General features: G+C 39.3%; 3 protein-coding genes across 3 annotated transcripts in view; 1 reads left to right on the forward strand and 2 right to left on the reverse strand.

Moving 5' to 3' along the window:
* The window catches only part of LOC109037184 (uncharacterized), a 30,457-nt gene extending 21,125 nt beyond the window's left edge, over window positions 1-9,332 (reverse strand). The window contains exon 1 of the mRNA XM_019051724.2: window positions 7,491-9,332. Within this exon, the coding sequence (XP_018907269.2) occupies window positions 7,491-7,614 (124 nt within the window). The 5' untranslated portion in view covers window positions 7,615-9,332. The remainder of the gene's footprint in view (window positions 1-7,490) is intronic.
* Window positions 1,434-3,398, forward strand: LOC109037185 (uncharacterized). Its single transcript, XM_019051725.2, has 2 exons — window positions 1,434-1,583; window positions 2,903-3,398. The coding sequence occupies exons 1-2, from the start codon at window positions 1,545-1,547 to the stop codon at window positions 3,284-3,286; spliced, it is 423 nt and encodes a 140-aa protein (XP_018907270.2). The 5' UTR covers window positions 1,434-1,544; the 3' UTR covers window positions 3,287-3,398.
* Window positions 9,333-14,828: 5,496 nt separating the features above from the next.
* Window positions 14,829-17,964, reverse strand: Srp54k (signal recognition particle 54k). Its single transcript, XM_019051719.2, has one exon. The coding sequence runs from the start codon at window positions 17,200-17,202 to the stop codon at window positions 15,682-15,684; it is 1,521 nt and encodes a 506-aa protein (XP_018907264.1). The 5' UTR covers window positions 17,203-17,964; the 3' UTR covers window positions 14,829-15,681.
* Between the last annotated feature and the right edge of the window lie 5 nt (window positions 17,965-17,969).

The raw sequence follows: 17,969 nt of genomic DNA on the forward strand, positions 1-17,969 counted from the left end.
TGATGGAAAATTCTATGATCCTTTTCCCAATTGCGGAAATGCAGCAAACGAACAAAATTTAACGGTATTAGGAAGCGTTCAGGAGATACATAAAGCTGAAATTCGAAATTTCAGTACTCCCCTCCTTCTTACCGCAACTGTAACGCAGGTCTGCACCCCCCTAAAATAGTAAGTAAAGTTTGGTTCGGCTCCTCTCCCGCAACTTTGCGTTTTCTGATAAAGAGTTGAAAGCTTGCGTTGATTTTTCAAGTTCAAAAACCATCAAGTGAACGTGCCGGAGGGGGAGGGGTACATAAGACGCGTTTACTTACTCGTGTTGGATACATTTTTTGCGAAAGCCTTGTCAACACCACTAGCAAAATTTCACGGAACTTTGCGCGAAAGTTAAGTTCCGTAAACCTATCTCTAGGTGGACAAGGTCCTTTATTTGTAAGAAATGAACCAAAAAATTATGAAAGAACAAACATAAATGTGGTTTAATAATTTTAACGTCCGCCGCTGTGCCGCGCTGATCGCACTGTGATTGGCGCAATGCGCGAAGTATTCCTGCAGTCTTGTAGGCGCTATACGTTTCACGCCAACCGCTCCTGACAGCACTGTGTTCGGCGCAATAGGTGAAGTATTCATGCAGTCTTGTAGGCGCTAATATGTGTTACATGCCGATCGGCGCGCCGAGGGCTTGTCTTTTTCATCTCAAGTCCTCGTCATCATTCCTCTCTGCGTTGAGTTCCAGACCAAATTGCGTGTTTAGTTCCTCTCTTCACTCTATTAATTAGAGATGCTATTTCTTGTATCACCGAAAAACGACAGAATTAGTAATTACTATACTCTCAGGAAAGAGAGATTTCGTCCCCTTTTCTCATTGATAATTTTTTTTTCTGAATCCGATTTTTTTATACCTACATTTAAAAAAATTGCAAAATTTGCCGCCATGGGCCACGGCCCATGTGGCCACCCCCTTATTCCGGCCTTGCAAGCGCCCATTCTAGCGTTGCATAACGCAGCCCTGAACGCCGCACTCTCCTCTGTAATGCACCCGAACTACAATCTTAGACCCCCCCCCCCCCTGCAGTGTTACCTATTTTTTGAACAGTCCTTCACTTATTTTAAAATATTTTCAGAATGAAACTGTCGAAAATATATTAGAAATTACTCATTAAACATATTGAAGGAGGATGTGATGTTTTTGAAAATATTTTAAAAATAGTCGCAATTATTTTGAGCATATAATACTTTGGTCAGTCGGGATATAGCGGTTGACCGCTGAGAATAGAGGTTTCCCCTCTCCCCCATTCTCCCCCCCCCTCCGCCCTCCACACATCAAAGAATCTGCAAAACAATATTTTGCGTTTTATTTACGCATGCACAATGTCGAGTATGACTCCTGACGCCAATGAAAAAGCAAACGTCACTTTAAAAACCATCCGATCACATCTGTATTTGCTCATGCAGATTTAGAAGATCACAGCTCATGCGACGGACTCAGTCGAAGTCAAATATTCGGGAGAGACTCTCGCGACGGCTTGGGACGATAAATTTATGACATGGCTCAATTTTCTTTAGGGGTCCTCCTCGTTTTTTTGGTGAGTATTGCGTCTATCTAAAACTCAGACACTTTTTCATCATAATTCTCTTTCTCCCACTTGTCTTTATTTTCAAAAATTTCTCTCGGTTTCGTTCAATTTTAAAAAAAAAAAGAAATGCAACACACAAGAGAATGCCGAATGGGCCAACTGTTCAAATTAAGAGAGTGATCAAACGAGTTCAATCGCTAAGTTTCTTCATGCAATATCAAGAGACATATCACCACTCAACAACGCGTTAATTGATGTTATTCTTTGCGGTATTACATGCCGCGTGGTTTTATCAGGCTCGACTTGAGTTTACGTGAAAATTCTCCACTTTATTTTTGACCTGCGTTGACTAGTTTTACAAAGAAAAAATAATGTGTGACGGGTATTCTGCAACGTCACGAATGGAGAATACGAGGTTTCTCACTTGGGCCATCGAATCTATATGTAACAAACTCGGGATAGTATGAAAAAACAGAAACTCATGATAGATTGGAATTGGAAATTTCCATTAAATATGTCATAAAATTTCACGAGGCTGTGAAACTTTTGAAAAATATGAAACGCTCATTTCAGGGATGGGTTATGCATCCGCATCGATAAAAAACCAAATTATCCTTGATATAATAATCTAATCATGGATTTTAATTACTATTTCAATTATGGGAAACGTAAGTGACAAAAACTAAGAAAGCAACGCTTCTAAACCATTTTGCAGCGATTTGATAATGGGTGAGGTGCGCTGGTCACAAAATTGTGCCGTGGTGACTTAAACTCATAAATTAGCAATAAATATTAAGATCCGTCCGAACACCAAGTTCGTACATTCCATGTAACATTCATCAATTAGTAGTGTTACATTCATTTGCACCAGTTGCTTGCCATAAAACAAGGTTGAGACCAAGGTGGAAGAAACCATGGTAAGCACAACTGTGGCAGATGACGTCATTCGCCTTGTTTTTCAATGGGAAATATCTCAGTCTTGTTTTTCAATAGGAAATATCTCAGTCTTGTTTTTCAATGGGAAATATCTCAATCTTGTTTTTCAATGAGAAATATCTCAGTCAAATTGGATGCCAACACTTGGCGTTTGGACGGATATCTCAATATTATTTGTTCAGTTACGAGCGTAACCTATCAAAATACATATATTCGTGAAGAACGCAAATGACCTGTTATTTAGCGTGACATGATAATCCACAATATAAGGTATATCTTTCATATTTTTTGAAATTTCTTGAATTTTTTCACCTACAATTTCACGATTTTATCTCTCAAGAAATTTTGTCACCCTGTACTGCACGAACTGAGCCGTTTGTTGGATGTTTCAGGTGCACTCGGCGCTGGCGGAGCCGGACGCCGGAACGCCATCGACGGGAAACTTGGGGACGCCCCCTAACGCAGGGACGCCCCCCACGGCGGGGGCGCCTGTAATGTCGAACCCCAACAACAGTTCGATGCCGAAGCCGCCCAATTTTGAAGCAAACGCTGGGATGCTGCGTAGCGCGACGGACTTTCTGTACTCTTACCTGCCCGGCCGGCAGAACACAGAGAAGCTTGAGCTCCTGATCCTGGCCATCTCCGACCTCCGTGCTGAGATCAAGAGCCTCAAGATGGAGCTTGGCGACCTCACCATGAGGCTCATGCCCAAAACTCCAACAACCTCCGATTCCCTCCTCCCCACTTTCCTCCCCATTTTCAACAGAGCTGCCTAATATACTCCCGATCGCTCCTCATGTTATTCCTTCTTTAAATGCAGAATCCGCAGCCGAGGCTACCTTTATTGACAGGTTTTGAAAATAAAGTTGACTCAATTTTCAGAGTAAATTGTTGTTGTTTTTTATCCTTTTTTGCAATCTCCAGGGAGAGTTTTCAAATAAAAATTGAGGCATATCGAACGTTTTCAATTTTTTGGAAACATTGTTGAATTCGTTTTTTTTTAAAGGGCAGGACATTGATATTTTATACCCTCTCTCAGAATTATCTGGCCTTTACTTTGATAGCATTACCACGCTTTTACGATTATAAACGAACTTATGAGAGCAATTTGAGTGATTACCCTACAGTTGGGCGCAAGAGATTCACAGGTTTTGGGCGCGAGATGCAAGATTCGTTTCGGTGGCTTTGACACCCGACGCAGCTCTTATATGCGCTGCATGTGTGTGAAATTTATATAGATCAAATTTTCTCAGGAAGGAATACATCGGTGGCGTATTTCTTCCCTCACAATTCTGCCAAGAAAACTTGAAACTTTTATAAATTATAAGATATTCAAAAGTTTTCAATTCTTCAAAAATAAATACTTTACTTTTCACTCTTTCTCATAGGTAACAAATACTGAATTCACTCTAACATTGCGGGGACGCAGTACCTACATAATTTTTTACTTTCAAGAAATGCGATACCATAACCGTTTTTCCACGATGAAAACTAAAGCCGTGTGAGCAGTTAAGAAATACGCAAAAACGCAATGAACGCAAAAACCTCGCGTCGATAGCGTTTTTGTTGTTTTTGCGTATTATGCGTATTTACGCTTATCGCGTTTCATGAGCGTTTGCGTTCATTGCGTCTAACGCGCATTTTCGTTTATTATGCTTCCGGCGCATATTTGTTTATTGCGTTCCATGCATTTCATGCGCATTTGCGTTTATTGCGTTTCCTGCGTATTTGCGTTTATTGCGTTTCCTGCGTATTTGCGTTTATTGCGTTTTCTGCGTATTTGCGTTTCCTGCGTATTTGCGTTTATTGCGTTTTCTGCGTATTTGCGTTTATTGCGTTTCCTGCGTATTTGCGTTTATTGCGTTTTCTGCGTATTTGCGTTTATTGCGTTTTCTGCGTATTGCGTTTATTGCGTTTCTGCGTATTTGCGTTTATTGCGTTTCCTGCGTATTTGCGTTCATTGCGTTTCTGCGTATATGCGTTTATTGCGTTTCTGCGTATTTGCGTTTATTGCGTTTCCTGCGTATTTGCGTTTATTGCGTTTCCTGCGTATTTTATTTCATTGCGTTTTCTGCGTATTTACGTTTAGTCCGTTTGGTGAACATTTTTAAAACAAAAATTTTAGATTTTTTTTTTTTAAAATCGCATGACGTCACAAAACGTGCTCTCTGCGTAGAATCATGATTTTAAATTGACCCTAACAATCAGAATTTATTGATTTTTCAGTATCATGTTTTTGGTGCTAAGACGTCGGTTCATCGAAAGAAAAAAGTGGGAAAAGGATTAATGATTTTAGCACGAAAACAAAGGAGAGATCGGAAAATTTTGGATAATATAGCTTGCAGATTCAAATAATGTGTGTACTGTCCTTGATACCTATGTGCGGTTATTCGTGGCGAATCATGATTTTCACGCAACTTTTCCGCAATAAATTATTTCAATAAACCCAGGTTCTACAAGCGCAATATGAAGCGTACAGACGACGAACAATAAAAAATACCTTTACTTGAATTGGCAAACAATATGTTTCATGCTCTGCAAAATTGTAGTGAAAAATCAACTGATTCTGTATAGCTGAACAGAAATTTTCACGATTTTTATTTTGAAAATCTTGAAACAATGTATGACACTGACACAGAGAAATTCATGTGAATACAACACCTGTATTTGCGAAGAAAAACTTGTACATTGATCTTTGCGTAATAGTCTCTCTGCAGGATTAAATATATGAAAAAAACAGTGATTATTTAATTTTTTTTTTTTTTTTTTTTTTTTTTTTTTGAGGATTTGCGGTAATTTTTACTTCATTCTGTACAAAGATATATTGGGTGGCGGAAGATATTATTATAGTTTGATGTCAAAGTGACTGAGTCGACGTCGTGAGTCAAAGTCTCAGAATAAGCTCAGCGCCTTCTTGATCATACTCGAGAGTATTTTCTATCGACTTTGGAACTTAGACATGAGAAAATATGCGGCAAGTGAAGCTCAAAACTACTCCTAACTGTTTTATTTCTAAAATTTGACTTGAGACATGGTGTCCTCCTACAATTCTCATCCGGCAGTTCAAGTGACACACCGCGAAAAGTAAACGGCACAACCCCCCCCCCCCCTCTTCGTGAAAAAATGGCTTGCTACACCCATGTCTTCGATAATCAATGTACCACGAAGAGAGAAAATAAGGTAAAAAGGAATGAGACGGAAGCAATCTCAAATTTTTGAAGGGCACATAAAGAGGTGAAACGAAACTTTGTTCATGAACTCGTTGCGTTGCAAAATGAAATATGTTGTCTCTGGTTCTCTGAATATTCGTATTTTTACATGCACGGATCACGTGAGAAAAATTGTCATCGTCACGAAAAATTATGCAACAAAAAAAATTAAACAACATATGAAATGTGAACTCATAATAATGTTTCACTACCCCAGCAGTATTTGATCTTGTAATGATAACAATTTTTTGTGGTGACAAGTAAAATAAACATGCAAAAAAATCCTTTCTTTGACACAACAAAAAATTGTTGACACGACTTGAAAAAAAAATATTGTTGAGATAAATAAATTTGGTCATGGGTTCATAGGTCACTTTACTCTTTTGTGACGAGGACAAATTATAACGAGTGATTCTTGCCGAGAATGAGTAAAAGAGGCAAATTTACTGCGCGCAACTATTCGAGCTCCAAAGCCGCTCATATTGCCATCACAGCTATTGAAGGCGAACTCGACAGAATCAACAAAGATCCTTTGACAGCCATTGTCGCGTCATCGCTGGCGCGCAGGAGCGCAGGTACAGATAAATATCAATTTTCGTGCTCCTTCACATAGTCGGTTATGCAATTTAAACAACGGCAAAATCGAATATATTGTATCACACCTTCGTTGAAGGCGTTTTGATAGACAGGCACGAGTCCCTTTAATCTGGAAATCGTATTATATAGGTGCAAGCTTGAAGCTTTACCTAACCCACTTATCAATCCTATTCTAACAGTCAATTTAATGTTAACCAACAGGGAAAATATATTCCATGTATGGCGTTTTATGATACAAAAGGGAGGCTAGAGGTCTGTCTCAATATGCTCTGAGGACGAAGACCAGGCCCAGATAGACTCCAAAACGCGTCGACTTAATACAAAGTAGGTAAGAATTGCGAGTTTGTTTTTCATAATACCGCAATACCTAAGCTAGCAATCTTATTTTGCGATTTTCGAAAAATTATAGTGGGTCATTTTTTATCTGCTACTAAATCGCTGAAAAATGATTGAGCCAGCGATTTCATTTTGCAATTTTTTATTTTTCTCTTTTTGCAAAAACTCTTTTTGCCATTTCCTATCTCCAATGAAAGTCCTGATTTCAGCGATACCTAGGCAATTGCTATTTTACCCACACCGGTGGTTACTAAGATAATGCTTTTTTTCTCGGTGTAACAAACAATTTGTTACAAGAATCACGCGCCTTTTCCAATTTTTCCCTATCGTGAGTACCTAGTTTGAACCAATTAGAGTGAGAACACACCAACTCGGAAAAATGAAAATGTGTAAAAGACACAAAAAACTGCGCAGTGTGTGAAGAATAAGTTAGGTGGTCCAGGAAAAAGGTTTTTTGTGCCAAAATACAATTATTATTTTTTAAATTCCAAAGTTATCATAAATGCGCCTTTTTCGAGGGCTCTTTTAAAAATTGGGCACCTTTAATGAAATCTGGGCATTTTAAAGTTTCCAAGTTAGTGCGTTTTCGTTCTCACAAATTCATTTGTTTTCAAACCTAACAATTTAGCTGTTCACTGCTTTTGCTCCCGTTCTCTTACTGGCCTGTAACTAGGACACCAGTAGGAATTTTTTTTTTTTAAATTAAGGGTAAATTTTTCCGAAAAAGACCCCCAAAAATTTTGAAAATTAAATATGCAGCACAAATATTTGCTATGCTTTAGGATTCTGGATAAATTAACAGTTCTTAGATGTTGCGATTCAGAGGATACATACATACCATTTAGATTGTTCTCCTGATCGCAAAAATGCTCTGTTAGATAGACTAACTGTCGACTGTCAAAGATCAGGCCCGCAGTCGGCAAGTGCAGCTTCTCTGGGTTGTCTCCGGAGAACTCCATCATAACGCCTTCGCCCTCAAAGGAGACCTCCCCGCAACACACCGACTGGTAACACTCGCACGTCGAAAAAAATCACTCGACATCTCTGTCCCCGCAACTGTTGGATCGACAACTGGCCAACTCTTTCGGGAATGAGCTAAGTCCTGGGGGAATAGGGCAGTGGTAGATCCGTCCGGGTTTTAGATGGTGTCAAGTTTCGGAAAAATAACTAGATATTTTAGCATTAACTTTACGAGATAGGTTGAGTAAATAAAATGTGTACAATATAATGTGTATTGCGTTTATTATCTCTTTGAAATGTCACCAACCCTGCACCTCACTGAACCAAAGAGTAATTTTGCATTGCAATTCAGTAATTTCGCCTAGGTGTCAATAAACTTTGCATTTTCTCGAGAGGTTAAGGAAAAATCGCATCCATGCAGCCTATACGAGTCAGCTCTTGCTCAAAAGGTACACGAACAAGAGTAAACATTTACAAGATTTCCGCAGGTAATAACACGCATATAATAATATAAATTAAAAATATGTGGGTTCATTATTCAATGTAGGTAGATATATTCATTTTTTTCTTCTTTTTTTGACATTGAAGAGCGAAATGTCATGAAAAAACTACGTCTAACTAATTACACACGCACTTGAAGAGTTGTATTGGGTATGAAAGTTTGTATACTTACATTTTACCGGTAACAAATTTAGTAATTTCTAAAATTAAAATCACACGCTCGTGTTTTCTGTTTCAACTGTTCCTATTCCGAGAGGAATTACCATGACATTCATACGCCTGTATGCTATCATGCGGATTCACGCCTTCCTTCCTGACTTTTTTTGCCGGAACCAAAAGACAACGCGTAAACCTGTCGTCAAGCATCTTCCACCCGAGGTCCTCCTTCAAGTCACTGCATAGGCAACAAACATACCGGAGAGCGCGAACAGTCATCTACCCGAAAAAAAGCGAAATACTCGGAAAAAGTGGGCGGAAAATTACTCAATTTTGATGCTTTTTGGCGACCAGTAGACAACGGAGGTCAGCAAAGTTGGGGACAAAGCAGCGGGCACTGAGCCGGCGTTTGAATCCGAGCCACTTCATTGTTGCCAGATGGTGCTACAAATCAGCACTATTCCCCGTTTAAACCGTGTAAAATATCCCCATTTTATCGCACAACCTGGCAACCTTGCGCCGCTTCCGGAAATACACTCCACGGGCCGCCCGCCGCCCATGCGTTACTTCCGGACTGGAAGAATGCTCTGCCGTGCTGGGCAAAAACCGCGATTCAGGATGGGGCATCGCTGCAAGTTACGCGGTTTTGACTCAGATAGACGACGACGTCACCACGCGCCCCATCAAAACACTCCGGTGAGGATGCTGCGGGAAAAATCAGTACCAAAAGCCCCCTCACCCATTTGGGCTATTGCAACGTAGATGGAAGGTGGAGCAGAAGTTCTAAAACTGTGGCCCGCGGATCCCGGGACAGAGGTGGATCCAGCAATTTGGCAACACCGGAATCCCTCCATTTAAACCTATGCTAAATAATCGATGCTTGTCGGAGCAACGGGCCCGTCATAGAATCGGTACACTTCAATATATTTAAATGGAGAAAAGACAATGTTGCCACTTTGGTGGCCCGCGGATCCCGGAAAAAGCGGAAGTAGGGACGACAGAGGATAAAATTTGAGGAATAAGTGGCCGTTGGATTGAATGGAAAAATTCTTCATGGAAGCTTCAAAATGCGTCCGATTAGTCCTATATATTCTAAAAGTTCTCGGGGAATGCCCCTCGGACCCCCCCGTGCTTGGGCCGTGCTTTGGGCCCGGACCTTAAAACTGGTACCAGGGTCCGAGATGGGATGTGGCGGGCCTGCATGAAGGCTAATTCCATTTAAATCTTCCGCCACATTCATACGGCGCAATGATACAACTATTCGAACTCTCCGGAACGCGTGAGGTATCACGCCGCATTTAAAGGCGTTTTAAAAACATCCAAGTTCCGATACCCGGATTATCGTTTTGCATAGTTCATACTACTTTGTTGTATTCCGTGCCACTTGTTTATTTTTAATCCTCGTAGAAAAACCACTCATTTGCTATATACAATTCTAGCTTAAGCGCACTTCAGCTATGTATTCACCACTGCAAAAATGTCAAAGGAAATCGACACGCCCAGCGTGCATGGAGGCTATCTCCATTTAAATCTTCCGTCACATTCTTACGGCGCAATGATACAACTATTTGAACTCTCCGGAACGCGTGAGGTATCATGCCGCATTTGAAAGCGTTTTGAAAACAGCCGAGTTCCGATACCCGGATTATCGTTTTGCATAGTTCATATTCTTTTGTTATATTCCGTACCACTCGTTTATTTTTAATCCTCGTAGAAAAACCACCCATTTGTATATTCAATTCGAGCTGAAGCGCACTTAAGCGCATTCATAACTGCAACAATGTTAACGGAAATCGAAGAGGCCAGCGTGCATGAAGGCTATTTCAATTGTAATCTTCCGTCGCATTTCTAAGGCGCAATGATACAACTATTCGAACTCTCCGGAACGCGTGAGGTATCACGCCGCATTTAAAGGCGTTTTCAAAACAGCCAAGTTCCGATACCTGGATTATCGTTTTGCATAGTTCATATTACTTTGTTGTATTCCGTGCCACTTGTTTATTTTTAATCCTCGTAGAAAAACCACTCATTTGCTATATACAATTCTAGCTTAAGCGCACTTCAGCTATGTATTCACCACTGCAAAAATGTCAAAGGAAATCGACACGCCCAGCGTGCATGGAGGCTATTTCCATTTAAATCTTACAACACATTCTAACGGCGCAATGATACAACTATTTGAACTCTCCGGAGCGCGTGAGGTATCACGCCGCATTTGAAGGCGTTTTCAAAACAGCCATGTTCCGATACCCGGATTATCGTTTTGTATCGTTCATATTACTTTGTTGTATTCCGTACCACTTGTTTATTTTTAATCCTCGTAGAAAAACCACTCATTTGCTATATACAATTCTAGCTGAAGCGCACTTCAGCTATGCATTTACCACTGCAAAAATGTCAAATGAAATCGACAGGGTCGGACTGACCATGAGGCCAATCTGCCACTGGCAGACGCGTCCCCCTCAGCGCGCCGAAGGCGCGTCCCTCTTACGGCTGCTAGAATGATAGTAAAGAAAATGAAGAAAAGGAGAAAAGAAAGAAAAGAAAAAAAGGGAAAAAAGAAGAAGAAAAAAAAGAAAAGAAAATAAGTAAAGAAAAAAATGCCTAAATATTATAAGTAAACGAGAGAAGCTTTAATAGGAGTTATAGAGGAAAGTGTATTCCGTATTCTGTCCCCTTGTCTCATTTTTATTTTCTTTAGCTATGTAGTATGTATATTCATCAGGGCCGGATTTACCTACTTGCCGCCCATGGGCCGCCTGTATTTTGCCGCCCCCTTCTCATTCGTTTTGAAACATCAATAAAACCATCAAGTGAACGTGCCGGAGGTAGCGGGGTGCATAAAACACGTTTACCCATGTTAGACACATTTTTTGCGAAAGCCCTGTCAGCACTACTAGCGAAAGTTCACGGAGCTTTGCGCGAAAAGGTCCGTAAACCTATATCTTTGTGGACAAGGTCTTCCATTTATAAGCATTGAACCAAAAAATTAAGAAAGAACAAACATAAATGTGGTTTAATATTTGTAACTTCCGCCGCCGCTCCGCGCTGACCGCACCGTATTTGGTGCAATGCGGGAAGTATTCCTACAGTGGTGTAGGCGCTGTGCGTGTCACGCCGACCGCTGCTGACCGCACTGTGTCTGACGCAACGCGTGAAGTATTCATGCAATCTTGTAGGCGCTAATATGTGTTACATGCCGACCGCCGCGCCGAGGGCTTCTCCTTTTCATCTCAAGTCCTCGTCATCATTTCTCTCTGCGATGAGCACCAGGCCAAATTGCGTGTTTAGTCCCTCTCTTGATCCGACTAATTAAAGATGATATCTCTTGTATCACCGAAAAACAACAAAATTAGAAATTACTATACTCTTAGGAAAGGGAGATTTTGTCCACTTTTCTCATTGATAATTTTTTTTCCTGGACCCTATTTTTTTTATACCTACATTTAAAAAAATTGCAAAATTTGCCGCCATGGGCCGCGGCCCATGTGGCCACCCCCTTAATCTGGCCCTGATATTCATTGTTCCCTCTTTGTTTAAACATTTGAAAATTTAAATTTAAAATGTATTGTATCAGTTATTTAAACAATATACGGGGTCTGAAGTATTTCTTGTTTTCTTGTCACCCTCATTTTCCACCTCCCAGTTTTCAAAGGCATGATTTTGGATCGCTTGAGCTCTGGCTTGTTTCTTCCAGAGATAATGGTGCTTGGATGCCTCGAATAGCTTTTCTTTGATTGATCGATTTTACATTTTTCATCTCACAATTCTTCCGATACTTTTATTATTATGTTCAATTTCAGAATTTTCTTTTGTAAGATTAATCGATTTTGAACCTGAAAATATCGTCAAAATTCTATTTAGAAGAGTCTGATTTTTAAAAACTTTCGGCCTTTCCTAGAGAGAGAGAGAGAGATAGAGGGGGGGGGGGGTTGTTCCTGCATACTCCTGAGCAAAATATCACATTGCGCCCCCTTGGCCGGCTAAGGGTCTGCGCCCTCAGAAGTGCGTCAGTTCGACCCTGGAAATCGACACGCCCAGCGTGCATGGAGGCTATTTCCATTTAAATCTTCCGTCACATTCTTACGGCGCAATGATACAACTATTTGAACTCTCCGGAACGCGTGAGGTATCACGCCGCATTTAAAGGCGTTTTCCAAACAGCCAAGTTCCGATCTACCCGGATTATCGTTTTGCATAGTTCATGTTCTTTTGTTATATTCCGTCCCACTATGTGAATGTTTTAATCCACCATGAGAAAGGGGGAGGGGCTCTCGAATGAAGTTTTATGAACACTGTTGGCTGGGTACAAAACTATGCTTTAGACCAGTCATAACATATCCTCACGGATGCTTCAGATTGGCAGTGGTCAAAAATTCAAATTCTGATGGTTTTACGTAGGTAATTTAAGAAAAATCACTTACCTGAAAAGTTTGCCGCTGCAGATCACGGTCTCTCCGTCCATCGACCAACAAAAACAAATGTCAATGAGGACACATTTAAGGGCAAAAAATATGAATTTGAAGCCGAACGCGAAAAATAGATAAATATTGGACTGACGATAGTACCTCCACATTCCCATAATTAAAAGCGCTTCATCAAAGTAGCATAACAGCAAACTCAGACCTACGGATATATCTTTCATCGCCTGACATTCTTGTTCCTTTAAAAAAAAAATTGCTCTTTTTCATGAGGGCAAAAGGACGATGCGAGGCGAAGATATTTAAATCGGTTCCTACAAAATTAGGCGGAAGATTTCCAAGTTTCCTGTTAGAAGTTGTTTTTGGTTTAGCATTGGTCGGTACTTTCTGCAAGGGAGAACACAATCAAGGAAGTAGTGAAAAGACTCATTTCAAATAAGTTTTATCCTAAAATGAGTATTCATGCCTCTCATGCAGTTGCACATAATTTTGGAAAAAATAAAAAAAACGTCAGAAATGGAGGAACAGGCATTAGCAGTTTTCTTACATCCCAAGAGGTAGGTATTGACCTTTAAAAAAATTGTCAAAAACTGTTAAAATTTTTGTTTTAGGAAGGAAACTCTCTTTGGCTAAGAGTTAAGAAAATATTAAATCATTTATGAAATTAACTGAAACAGTACTTGGAAATTACCATTTTTCAAGAGTTTTTTTAAAATATTTTTAGTGTTGGAAAACTACAGTTGACACTTGAGTTGCTCAACACTTTATTATTTAAATTTAACTGTCGTAAATTTTACTTAAAAAATACCTTCTCAAAAAGAGTTTTCTGTAACGAACATTTTGACAACTTTTTTAAGAGCTGTCTTTTTAAAATTTAGGGTTGCTGTTATGTTTTTTCGACGATTGTTGCTACTAGGACCAAACCCAATCGCGCGTCTCCCTAAGTTTTTCCGAAAAAGTATTGAATTCTGTTGGAGGCCTGCAAGTTATGTTCTTCGGCCTTCGTAAAAAGTGGCTGGACAAGAATATGTAGAAACTGTTGCTGCAATGATGCATAATAACAAAGTGCGTATGGGCCTCCGACTCCACAATTTGGAGTCTGAGCCAAACCCTTCAAGGACAATTTTAGTTCGGCGATATAAAATTGACGGATATTGTAGGTAATGGACGGGCTTGGAGGGCAAGGCGCATAGGTGCAGTTTTTGCTATTTCGAGAAACATGTGTTTGAGGTTTCGAAATTACGTGGATCCCCATGGGGGAAAGAAAGTACAACGCCTTTTATATGCTTAAAAATGGGAATTTGGGAGGGAATTTTTCACGGAAAAAGTACTAAAACTAGTTTTACTTGACATCATTAATATCTTAATTTTTCCAAAAACTGCTCTTATGCGCTTTGTCCTCCAAGCCCCTCGACTGAGCAATTTGTGCAGGTCTATTTGCATTAAACATTTCAAATTTGGCAACACTTGATGTTTTAATTTAAATGAGGCACCACGGAAAATCATGCCTACAAATTTGTTGGATTTCTTGGTGAGTAATATCTTGAAAAATACAAACTTATAGGTCAAGTGATGAAATTGACAATCAAGTAATTCATGAACTGTATGAGTTCTTACAGCATCGCAATTTTGCTCTCCTTGCTTTTTGCAACTCCTTGGTTTGGGATAAATCAAGTAAATGTAGAACAATAGGTAGGTACAAGAAACAAGAAAAAAATATTTTTCATTCGACTGAGATTCCTTCAGAGTGAGTATTAAGAGAAACTCTACAACATGGCCTTCATTAGACTGGCTGACTTCATGATGATAAAAAGGTACCTAAGTAACAGGTACTCTTTGTAGGGAGACTAATATTGTTACAGTAATACAGTATAATTAAGAAACATTTTCTTCCTTTGCCAAACTTCAGGCTGAAGATAGAAAAATTGAAGATAACTAGAAAGTTAATTTTTTTTTTTTTTTTTTTTTTTTTTTTTTTTTTTTAAAATATTTGCTGGTGGAGAATTCTGATTTTTTCCAACCAAAATTTGGCATGAAGAGTCAAACCTAGTAGGTACCTCATCAAAATGGTTGCCACTGTGAGATAACTAGTCTTTTGATGATTGCAAAGCTGATTGTAAGTACCGAAAACGACAATGTGATGATACAAAAAAATGCTTTTTATTCATAAGAATTAGTCTAATTTTCCAATCCAACAGGAGACAAGAGTAATATAGACAATATAGACAAGAAAGTAGAAAGCATCCGATAACCATCATTCAAGTATCATAACAGGTACTGACTACAAACAGAATGAGTGATACATAACAAAAATTACTTAACAAAGAGAAAGGGGCAAAGAAGAGGACACCTGCTGTTTTCAGGAACCTTTAGAAGTACCACTGATTATGGTAATTGGTAAGAATTGATTAATGTATCCTTGTTTCCTTTTCATTTTACATTAAATTCGTAGGTACCTATTTGAAAAAAATCCAGTTCTTCATAAAAAATTAAAACAAACAGTTTGGAAACCAATGAACAAAATACTCGATTATCTACATGTGGAAATTTTTAACCAGAATGAACCTGACTACAATTGACATTGCCTAATTTTTTCTCATTTATATCTCTAAAGTATTATATTATTCAGAAAAGAAGAAGGTACCTGCTCATTTTGACTTGAAATGTATGTTGCTTACAATTAAGTGATTTACAGAAAGTTTTGAGGCGTGATATTGTTGGGTTCTCTGTTAAAATAATACAAATTGGAAAGAAATTAGGCGACGTAAAATGCAGCTAGGCTGATTTTGATTAGTGTCATATAGTATGACAAGATTGCCACAGAATTTGCTGTTGAGCAAATCTAGTCAGTAGAAAATTTCTGGAAGGAAATCATTTTAAAGACAGAAGGTAGTTGTTTCCTAACTTTTTGTCCAATCAAAAAGACTTTTGTTTGAAGAACTATTTTGAATATTCGAAACAATTAGGCAGTATGTAGGCATATTATGAAGATCAAGATTTGTTTCCAAAACCACCCATTAAATTACCTAATCCGCCCATGGCACCTTGCTGCAATTGTCGCATCATGTTCTGCAATCCTGACATACCGCCCATTTGATGCAAGACCCTGGGATCCATCATCTTGGCCATTTGTTGGTTGAGTTTGGCCATCTGAGCTTGGTTGACGTTCTTCATCATATCTCCTCCTTTGAAGAGACCTTTGATACCACCCATCTTCTTCACAACAGCTGCAAACTTAGTGTACTGAGAGATTAAGTCTTTGACTTCTTTCTCCGTTACACCAGAGCCTTGAGCTACTCTGACAATTCTACCCGTTTCCTTGGTGAACAGCTTAGCTCCATCTTTGTTATCCAATTCTCCATCGTTCATGCTGTCCATAATTGTCATCAGCCTCCTGAGTCTGGCCATTGACTCTTGTTCACTACCTTTTGACATAAAATCTTGACTGAAACCAGGTATCATTCCCATGATTTGTGAGAATGGCCCCATTTTCATGATGTTGTCAAATTGCTCATACATATCTCGTAGTGTGAACTGACCATGTTTTATTTTCTCAATCAACTCTTCATTATCATCCAAGTTTAATTCATTTACTTTATCAATCAAACCCTCAATATCTCCCATGCCAAGCAACTTTGAGACAAATGGTTTTGTTTTAAACGGCTCAAAGTCATCAATGTGCTCACCAGTACCAATGAATATGATGGGACTCTTCGTTGCAGCAACAGCACTGAGAGCTCCACCACCCTTGGCATGGCCATCCAGTTTTGTAATGATAACTGATCCTACATTTACCTTCTCCTTAAAGGCAAGAGCTTGAGATTCACAGGCCTGACCAATTGTTGCATCCATCACAAAAACGATATTGTCAGGTTTGATGGCATTAGCGACAGACAACATTTCTTCGAAAAGAGATTCTTCTTGCTTATGCCTTCCACTTGTGTCAACAATTATAATTTCAAACCCTTCTTTTTTGAACATCTCTACACCATCTTGAGCTATCACTACAGGATCTACTTCTGTATAGCTTCCATAGAAGGGTATTCTAGCTTTCGTTGCATTTTGTTTTAGCTGGTCGTAGGCACCAGCTCGGAAGGTATCTGCACAGACTAGACATGCTTTCCAGTTCTTTTTTAGGTAATGATAGGCTAACTTTGTACAGGTGGTTGTTTTTCCAGATCCTTGCAGACCTACGAACATAATGATATTGACTTTGTCCTTCTTTGGCTGAAATGCTTTCACTCCAGGGTCAACTAATTTAACTAATTCTTGAAATACTGCAGTTTGAATGGCTTTGCGCTTGCTCATTCCACTGGCCATAACATCAAAATCTATGACAGCTTTCACATTTTCGCGAAGTTTCTTTACTAGACGAATATTAACATCAGCTTCTAACAAAGCTGCGCATACTTCTTTTAACATAGAATTTAAAACTTCCTCATTGATAATTGTGGCATTGTTCAATGACCTAAAGGCCAGAGAAATTTTTCTTCCTAAATCTGCTAACACCATCTTGCCGGTTTAGAAGATCCTCGAAATGAAATTAGATTTAAGCAGTACCTGACATCTACTGTCAGACGTCAAGAGGGTTTTGACCTGAAAGTAAGATTCTTAGGACAAAATGAGAGAAAATATAGACCTAGCAGTAGAAGTTAATGAAGTACAACTCTTACAGAAATCGTTACAGCAATAAATTCGACTGCTACAAAAACTTAGGTCATGGTATTTTAAGCTGATATAGATACAAAATATTACTAATATGAATTTATCTCTTACTGTGATACCGCTAACCAACAATATTCAGGTGAATCTGAGCTCGATGGAAGGCTGAAGTGTGCTCAAAGGGCTAGGAGTCGAAGGGCTCAGGATGCAAGGTTACGAGTCTGCTCTCAACTGGCCGCTCGCCAGGCATCCAGATGGAGGGTTTGATGAGAGAGGATTATACTGTTGAGCTGGGTTTGAACAAGTCCGAAATTGCAGTGTAGTATAAAAATAAGAGCATAAGAAGTTCAAACGTGCAGAAGATTAGCCACTGGGAAATGGAATTGATTGTTCTTTCACAACAGCCATGATGGGCCACTGATAGTGAGGAAAACTGGCACAGGAATCCCACGGTTGAGTCACTACGCAACGAGGCGCATAATGTGCAACAAAACTTATCTGTCTAGCGCGGTAGTAAGAAAACAAATTGGAATGGAAAGTGGCGAATACACTAAAAATTAAGTAGATTATATATCTTCTTTTCTCCGAGAAAAATATGTTTATAACCACAAAAACGT

This window comes from Bemisia tabaci, chromosome 1 (genome assembly GCF_918797505.1).
Source record: "Bemisia tabaci chromosome 1, PGI_BMITA_v3".
Classification (NCBI taxonomy): Eukaryota; Metazoa; Arthropoda; class Insecta; order Hemiptera; family Aleyrodidae; genus Bemisia; species Bemisia tabaci.